The 9,144-nt window shown below is 37.9% G+C and overlaps 1 protein-coding gene across 3 annotated transcripts; it reads left to right on the top strand.

Annotated features, from left to right (window-relative positions):
* Positions 1-355: 355 nt before the first annotated feature.
* On the top strand, positions 356-8,351 carry LOC141642648 (uncharacterized). Of its 3 annotated transcripts, XR_012543374.1 has the most exons (10): positions 399-691; positions 817-921; positions 1,757-1,826; positions 1,914-2,139; positions 2,249-2,438; positions 4,348-4,410; positions 5,640-5,735; positions 6,725-6,960; positions 7,133-7,178; positions 7,328-8,351. XR_012543374.1 is itself a non-coding variant. In XM_074451505.1 (5 exons), exons 1-5 carry the CDS (start codon positions 522-524, stop codon positions 2,329-2,331), a joined length of 654 nt encoding a protein of 217 aa, XP_074307606.1. In that variant the 5' UTR covers positions 356-521; the 3' UTR covers positions 2,332-2,634. The 3 variants fall into 3 exon arrangements, 1 of the variants encoding a protein (XP_074307606.1); XR_012543375.1 differs by lacking the exons at positions 4,348-4,410; positions 5,640-5,735; positions 6,725-6,960; positions 7,133-7,178; positions 7,328-8,351 and adding an exon at positions 4,199-4,341; XM_074451505.1 differs by lacking the exons at positions 4,348-4,410; positions 5,640-5,735; positions 6,725-6,960; positions 7,133-7,178; positions 7,328-8,351 and having other exon boundaries at positions 356-691; positions 2,249-2,634.
* The last annotated feature ends 793 nt before the right edge of the window (positions 8,352-9,144 follow it).

Genomic DNA, 9,144 nt, shown 5'->3' with positions numbered 1-9,144 from the left:
TTAACAACGTCCGCTTTTTTATTTTACAACGGTTTTTACCCGTTGTTAAAGGCTGTATCTGTAGTAGTGCCTCCTTACTCACGATTACGATTCTTATCAAGCTCAGGGTTCGTTATCTATTCCTCAAAGGGTCCTTTAAAAGTCTCTAAAGTACCGGATATTACAGCAAAATGGATTCTCTCTATTTATTTTCTCTATTTTATCTCACAAAACATTACTATATTATATTTTTCAATCTCATTTATTACCTTTTTATTTTGAAATAAATCTACAAGCATGTGATTGAGCCCAGATTTTATCCGGACCGTTAAGAAGTAAGGAATTAAATTGAATGGGAGGGAATACAGAATATTCCCATCATCAAAAAGAAAAATGAGAAAAAAAATCAAATCTAGAATTCAGGAAGTTACGTTATAAAAGCCACACAGGCATGAGTTCATTAGGATTAAAATTCTAGGGTTTCACACGCTACTTTGCGGGGAGAGAGATAGAGATAAGGGTAAAATTAGGAAAGGTAGGCGATGATGTCTAGCAGTGCTGAACGTTGCGAGGATGGAAAGGATCCCCCCAGGTTGTCGTCTCCAAATCGTTATGCGTTGCGTTCTAAGGGTCCCCTGCCTCAAACACTAAAGAGCAGCCCCCCGCCTCAAACACAAAAGCGCCGTCCCCCGCCTCAACCACAAAAGCGCAGGTTCTTATTTTGAGAGCTCCTTTGTTATCCACGGAGTATCATCTCTTTTGTTGTTGTTATTACTTTCAACTATCATGTATCTGTCATCAACGTATTATTAATACAACTTTCGATGTTGACATTAGTGGGCCTCGTTGCAAGTATCCTCGTCATCGGATTCCTCCTGGACTAGCGCCCGCTTATGACTGCGAATATGAGACTCATGAGGATCCGGAAAATATTTCCATGATGTATGCTGCGCCTTTTTTTTTTTTTTTTTTTTTTTTTTTTCTATACCTCCTACCTTTAGGGTCCGTTTGGATTGAAGGAATTGGAGAGAAGGGGAGGGGAGGGAAAGGGAGGGATTTAATTTCCTTTGTTTGGATAAAAAATATGGGAGAAAGGAAATGGAAGGGGAGAGAAAAATGAGAGACTTATTTTCCCTTCTATGTAAAAACTATAATCTTTCCAAGGGTGATGAAGATTTGGAAAGAAAACATTATTTGACTTAATTATACCACCAAAGATCCTTCAATCCTCCATCCATTCTTCATCTCCCTCCTTCCTCCCCTTCCACTTCCCTTCATAATTTTTGTTATCCAAACACCCACATCCCATTAGCCCTCCCCTTCTCTCCCCTCCCTTCACCTCCCCTCACTTCCCCTCCCCTCCCCTTCCCTCCTAAAATTGTATCCAAACGGACCCTTAGGGTGTGTTTGGATAACAAAAGTGGAGGGAAAGGGAGAGGAGGGAGAAGGAGGGAGGAGAAAGGGATGGAAGGGAAGGGGAGGGAGAATGGAGGAGGTCATTTTCCCTTCAAATCTTGTCTTTGTTGGAGAGGAAATAATTTGGCTTGGAGGGGGGAAGTGGAATGATTTATTTTCCCTCCCCTCAAAATCCCTCCACCTCTATTTTGCTAACCAAACAAAGGATTTATCATCCCTTCCTTTCCCTCCCCTCTCTTTCCCTCCAAATCCTCCTATCCAAACAGACCCTTAATGAGAGTCAGCTGTTGTTGTGTTCAATATATTCATCAAATATTATCTCTCGCGTTTTCTTTCGCCTGACCACAATCCTATTTGATAGGGAAGAGCCAGAGCTGTTAGATTTGTCTGAGATGTTTGCAAAAGGTGCCTTATCATACCTGAGTCAACAGGTTTGTGTTTTTCCTGCCTTTTGTTGTTTAAACTTATCATCCCATTCTATTCGCTTGTTTTTTTATCATGTATCACGGATTTGACAGGGTCACCACTTCAAGCTGTTCAGCCTTGATTATTATGAAGGAGGAGTTGTTGGTGGAGGCGCTAGGTTTCATCACAACTTCCAGGCTAAGCTTGCACATGACCCTGATGCACCCCCCGAGACCTTTTTCTCCCAAATATTTCTTCTTAAGGATCATCGTATTGGTGCATTGACGGATTTGACTGTTGAATGCTGTGTCTCTTTGGGACCATCTCACTCTCTACCCAGTATGTTATGTAACAACTATTTTAATCTAGTATGCATAGTTAACTGTAAGTCTCTTCGTACCATGTTATTAAGTTCAATTTTGGCCTGATCAATCTCATTGTGATGCAGAGAAACGAGATAATCGTGGGTGCGTATTTTGTTCAATGTATATTCATCATCCTAAAGATGGCTCTGAGGGGATAGTTTGTTAGATTGTGGTACCGGATTATGGTTCGAAGAAGGTCCAGGGGCAGATGCATTGCCTCCGTGCTGAGAGAGAAGCTCTTGTATTTATGCTTTTGTATTTTCGACTGCCTAAGTATGTTGCTGTGAACCCTATTTCCTACTTCCTACTATGATTGGCTTGAGTATGTCACCATGGAACTTATATTTGACTGCCTCTAGTCTATTGCTATAAAAACTTATCTCGGACCGCGTAGTAGAACTCATGATTATTATGAATTATGAGTAAGATAGATTATGTGTTTTTTGGTTATGTCATTTTGCTTGTCCTATTGATTGTTTCTCTAAGACGGATACGTGCACTCACTAGCTAGCATTAGTCCTTTTAATTGCATCCCATTGTTTTCTTTATCGGATGTATGGAATGCATGCAATTTTGATTCTCACCATTATGGCGGGGAATGTTTGCTCAGCCCATCCCTGCGGCCATCACAAATGTGTGTTATATATCCATTGTATTCTTTAGAAGATTCTCTTGTGAGGGATGTTTTTTTCCGTTGGATAGTTGGATAATAGGCTGGTTCAACTTGTTCATGTTGTTATAACACCTACTACAGACATATGCCCCTTAGTAGGAGAATGATCCTGATTCATGGATTTGGAATTTGAAATTCAGGCCCCTCGCAGATAAGCTTTATGATGTGTCTTTTGTCTACGGTTTTGTTAGTTTTGCTTGTTCGGTCACTTTGATAGTTTCATGCCATGTTACTCTGACTCTTCGACACGGTGTCGTGTCTGACACGTGTCGGACACGGCTATTTTGGGTGAATTTTCCTATTTTGGGGTCTAAATTGAAGTGTCGAAGTGTAATGTCGTGTCGGACAACGACACGTGTCTGACACGTGACACGGCAGTTAAGTGAAGTGAAGTGTCGGAGTAACATAGCCTCCTGAGTCCTGACCCTTGTCTAAAACTAATCACCAATCACTGAGACAAGATGGCGGAGATAGGAGCGATGATGGCGAAGTCGACAAGATACGGGTGGGTATGGGTGATATCAGCAGGGTTGTGAAGGTTAAGTGGAAGTGACCAGTTTGAGGTTGGCTCAAAGACTTCAGAACTTGCTTCTTTCATTGGTTGCCACTTGCCAGTTACTCGCCTGTGACCCCTCTATACCACTCCCTCACATAAAAACTCCCTCACATAATCTCACAAACTCACCACGGCATACTCTATCTTTCAGTCCTCTCTCACAAACTCACTCACCACGAAAAAAAACCTTCACCACGTCACCTCGACACCTCGTCATCTTGCCGGAAAAGCTTAAAATCGACCTGCCGTCCTATTATTTGAATATTAGGTATGTAAAATTATGTTCTATGGTTTACTTTTTCGATTAATTGCAGTGTCAATTTTTAGGGTTTATGTTTGTTTTGGATTAATTATTTTAGTTAGGGTTTATATTTATTTTCGATTAGTTCGAGTGTTGATTTTCGAAATACAATTCGATTAATTATTAGGGTTTATGTTTGTTTTGGATTAGTTATTTTTGTCAGGGTTTATGTTTATTTTCGATGAATTAATTAGCTTTTATTCATTGATTACATTAATTTTCGATCAAACCCAGCTTCGATTTTAGCTCTTTAATTCAAACCCCAGGTGATTTTCCCATTTTTCATGTTTTTTGGTTCGATTTTTTTACAATTTTTTGGAGGTTGAGTAGTAGTAACAATCAATTGTACCGTTTCTGCTTTCTGCGTGCTGCTATTTTTATCACTACATGAACTGTAATGCATTTTCTAGACCTCAAGTGTTCTTCCTGGATAAACTATGTCTGACGAATCTAATTTGAACTGATACTGATGCATTTTGCTATACTCTTGGTATGATTCAAAGCTGCCCGTTCATCAAGGATCTTGAAATTTCAGGGAGTATCTTCACTTTGGGGCTTTTGGCATTGTTAAACAAACTTTTAAATAACGTAGCTGAACGTAGGTGCTATTTATACCTCATGAGTCATAACCCCAGTTATGTCATCTTTGCAGATTATCTCAGCTAACATAGCTGACCGTAGATGCTGCTATTTTTATCGCTACATGAATATAGAGGTATGCATCAGCAGCTGAACCTCTATATTCCATCTATTCTTTGTTGACGTTTCAATATTCTTCGTTCAAGACAAAGATAAGGCCTTTAGTAATATAAGCTGAAACTTATTCTTAACGACTATTGTAATGCATTGGGTCATATAATTAATATGAAGGAATTGAGAATTCTTTTTAGCCCAAATACTTCTTCTTTCTGTTTTGTAAGATGTTAATTTGCATTTTGTTTACATTTTCTATTTTAATTTTATCAATTGGTCTATCTGAATATTATTTCCATATTTCCAATGGAGCCAAAGACTCATTATTCTTTGGTTATGGATTATAATGGAATAAATCAAAATGGCTCACTAAAGTGGCTGCTCTTCTTTCTTTTGTAAAGTGGCGGTCCTTCGATGTAGTTCTCGACGCAATTTTCATCTTGGGTCATTCGGAAACAGCCTCTTTGTGTTGCTAACACAAGGGTAAGGCTGCGTACATCTGACCCCCCCTTACCCTGCAATTTGCGGGAGCCATTGAGGCACTGGGGTAATGTTGTTGATCTATCTGAATATTGTCATATCCCTTTGAATTGTCATTTGGGTAATAGTTCTTTGCGCGCGCGCGCACACACACACCCACCCATTTTATTCGTTCATTCTCAAAATATATGATGCAATCAGATTATCAAAAGTAATATCTAAGTAATAGTTTTGAGCTACCTGGATTCTCAGCTCACATGGATTCCACTAGAAAACGAACACCTGACCCTTGAGGACAAGTCTGATAATAAGAGTATGAATAAAAAGAGACCAACGCCATCATCGGCAACTATAAAGTTGAAGGATTTGTCCGTGGTAGTTAAGAAGACAAGTGAGATAGACTTTAAGTTTCCATCTGTTTAGCCTGAAGCTGATAGTTTATGTTTCCGGTTTAGCCTTACATCCAACATCTGTTTTTATGTGTTGAAGCTGCTAATTGCAAATGCCTCTTAGGGTGGTTGAGAGAATTTTTTATTATTTTGTTTTTTCAAAAGTCAACGGTAGTTGTAGAACTTGTAGGTACACCATTTTTTTTTTTTAAATTCTTATGCTGCGCTTAAGGCACCTAGGTGATTTTATTAGTGTTCTTTTTGTTCTTGTGTATTTGTGGTTGTTTACTTCTTGACAGTTAGCTGCATTGTTCACAACTTTAACAATTGAAATTGGAGTTAAATTTTAGTTCATATGGTATATTTATTTTTCATTCTCCAGTAAAAGTGGGAACATTGTGTACAAGGCTCAATCTCAGGATGAGGAAGTCTTAGTTCATGCTGCTGCTTCCCTGCATATGGTTCATTTCAATCTCAGGTAGTTCGGTCTCTTATTCATTGGCTATTAAATGCTAATGTTTGGATGCCTTTCTATGGTTAAGCCTATAGGCTTTATTATTGTATGCTGGATCGCTTAAATTATTATATAGAAGTTGATGGATTATAATTGGGAATGAGTGGCTAATACATATTTGTTAAGATGAATTATAAGACCAAGAATTATCAGTGATTTCTTATTGATATAGGTTGTTAGGTCTTTGTCTTTGTGGCCTTTTTATCGTGCTAATTGCAGGGGGCCTTATTCATATTGCCTTTTCTCTTGATCAGTTGAAATCATGTGTTGAATTTGAATGGTTGCATTTTACCCACCTGGTTTTATTGTTGATCTTTCACATTTGCAAAAGCTTTTGCTTAAAAGTTCCGGTATATTGTTTTTTTTTTTTTGGTCTAAACCATCCGGTAATCCGAACCACATTAGGCCGACTAAAGTTCCGGTATATTGTGACATGAGTTAGTGACTTCATATTTTTTTTCAAAAGGCTTCTTTGATTTTGTTTAATGTTTTATAATTTCATATCATGTATGAACTAGTTAGTTTGTGTCGTGCTTGCTTGCTAGATATGAGTATGCGAGAGTTTCAATTCTTATTTACTTTAGATGTCTGGTCAATTTGTTTTCAGCTGTCTATTAATATTACAAACCATTAAATGACATGGCTTGCAAGTTATCATGTCCATCAGTGATTCAACTCGCTTCTTATTGAGTAAATAAGAAGTCATTCTATAGATTGTATGCTTTGAGTGTATCTACACTTCAAATGACTGCTTGGCATACACCTTTTGATGTGAAACTGTCTTTCCCTTTCACCTTTCATAGTTTCATATATGGGGCAATTCGTGATTTGTTAATCACTGAATGCTGGTAGATAGATTAGTATCTGCTGCAATCATATATGTGTTCTTGATATCTGGTGTGTTAGTTGGATTTATGTCTTGTGTGTTCACTCTCTGTAAATTACATGTTCAGAACCCTAACAAACGGCCTTGAACGATAGCCAAGCTGCAACAGAGCCACCACAAGAAAATTCCCAAGCATCCGTATTTGTAAATTCTGAACCTATACGAGAGGAGCAGGTGCAAAATGCTATTAAGTTCCTACCTCACCCAAGAGTAAGGGGGTCCCCTGTCCTTCACCGAAGGAATTTTATTGAAAAGAAAGGTCTTACAAAAGAAGAGATTGATGAAGCATTTCGGCGTGTTCCTGTAAGTTACTACCATAAACTTTGAAATACGAAGTACTCAGTATATAGCAATAATCATATTTGTGAGGGTCTTTTAGAATCCTATAGTCTGTCTCTTTCTGTATGCACATGTTTGTTTTCCTCTGAGGTTTTCTCTCTAAACTGTGCTGCTTAACATATTATGAATCTCACAGGACCCTTCTCCTGCCACAACCAGTGGTCAAACTAGCACACATCAAGGTAATCTTTTTAATGTCAGGAAAGTTATTTTTGTTTATTTTTAATCAAACAACATAGTCCTAGTCCCAAAATGATTTAGGGTGGGCAAAAATTTGTTGGTGGCTGGCTTACCTTTGTATATTACATGTATTCTTTATTATTCATTACAGATGCTCAGGCTGGGCTTGCTACAAATGCTGCAGTACAGGCCCCTGTTCAGTAGATGCAGCCAGTGGCAGCCGCGCCGCCTGGTGTGATGTCGACAATGACGAGAAGATTTCACTGGTCACATGCAGTGCTTGCAATAGGATTGTTGGCCATGTCTGGTGCTGGAACAGTTATAGTGTTAAAAGTATGGTCTATGAACTAACTTTTTTTTTTATCGTCTTTATTCTCTCTATAATGTGTGATCTAATCCAATCCTTTTTTATTTGTTATAAAGCCCCAGCTCCACGATACGATAGAGTAACTGTTGCCTTTTTCTTGGATACTCTGTCACCTCATAAATTGTCTGAGACGGTCACGGTCATGTATGAGACTATTTCATTAACCATATACACAAATTCTCATATGTGGCGGTCTCATGATAATATTATCTTACAACTGACCCATATGAGAACCAGAATTTGTAGTTAAATGGATATGTGGGTGGGGGTTTGTAGTTAAATGGATAGTTCTCTCATTATATTGACATGAGGATTTATATCTATACCAAAGGATATAGGAACATTCAACTGTGGTGCACTTCTTGCTGGAATAGTAAGGGTAGGTCTTTCATATGTGGCTATCTGGCTAACAGTTATCTAGCGAGTTTACAGGTGTGTTATGCGCAAACTGATATTGCCGATTCTGATAAACTGTGAACCGCCTTCCCAAGCTGAAAATTCGACGCAATGTTTCTAGTAAGAAGACAACTCAAATATTTTGAGCTGTGAACATTTGGAGTGAAGCAATCCTATAGCCGTAGTATACTATGGAATTAGTGGTTGTCTTTTAAGTTTTAGAAGCTTCGAGATTAGAATCAAATTTGAGTTACTTTTTAATTATGTATTGCAGTGCTACTGTAATTAGTTTTTGAGTATGGTATATTTGTATGTGCTGTGATTTCTATTTAATGTATGAATTTAGAATAATTTCAAAACTCATGTAAGATTGTCTCGTGGAAAAATATATTTGAGAGTTATTATAATTAAATAATTTGTTTGGAGCATTCCTTTAGTAAAAAAAAAAAAAATTTTTTTTTATTACCCATTTGCGGCGTTTTTTCAAAAAAAACGCCTCAAATAGCGCTATCTATTTGCTTCGGTTTTTTTGAAAAAACGCTGCAAATAGCTATTTATTTGCTGCGTTTTAAAAACGCCGCAAATAACTTTTCTATTTGCGGCCCCCCCATTTGCTGCTACATGAAAAATGCCGCAAAAGGTACCTTTTTTGGAGCCGCAAATAAATATTTTTGTACTAGTGGAAATTTGAATCCTTCCATGAGTGTCATGTTCTTTATGTCCACCATCCGGGTATAAGGGTATGGCATAAGGTTGTGGGCAACACTTTAATTGCAAGAAAGGGCACTAATCGGTTGTGGGCAACACTTTAATTGCAAGAAAGGGCACTAATCATTTTACCGAGCTCGACTTTGTCTATCTTGAATCCACCATGAATGTCAACAAAAAGTTCACCAATGAATATAACATATTGTTGGAGTATGTGTCCTCAACAATAGTGCGATCACATGTTTAAATCTCAAATTAAGAATACGTAAGGGATGACTCATTTATATAGTCAACTGATCAACATTAATCGGTAACGATTGGCTTGCTAGAGTTTGACGTTACTGTCGTGGGACGGTGGTGGTCAGTTGATCCCTTAAGGTCACACCTAAAGGATGATGCCCTTATCTGTAAAGTTGATTAATTGTATGATGATACGAGTTAATCAATTCCTTAAAATTGAACAATTCATTTGTGAGAGAGAATATTGATATCTTATT

Source organism: Silene latifolia, chromosome 2 (genome assembly GCF_048544455.1).
Source record: "Silene latifolia isolate original U9 population chromosome 2, ASM4854445v1, whole genome shotgun sequence".
NCBI lineage: Eukaryota > Viridiplantae > Streptophyta > Magnoliopsida > Caryophyllales > Caryophyllaceae > Silene > Silene latifolia.
Note: the sequence above shows the minus strand (reverse complement) of the source record. Positions and strands in the feature narration are given on the sequence as shown.

What these genes read in the sequence shown, in the direction of transcription:
- LOC141642648 (XM_074451505.1), top strand. Translation starts at nt 522, where the DNA reads ATGATGTCTAGCAGTGCTGAACGTTGCGAGGATGGAAAGGATCCCCCC. An exon ending in CCTCAACCACAAAAGCGCAG is followed by an intron (nt 692 to 816) that starts GTTCTTATTTTG and finishes TGTTGACATTAG; the next exon opens with TGGGCCTCGTTGCAAGTATC. An exon ending in TATCATACCTGAGTCAACAG is followed by an intron (nt 1,827 to 1,913) that starts GTTTGTGTTTTT and finishes CGGATTTGACAG; the next exon opens with GGTCACCACTTCAAGCTGTT.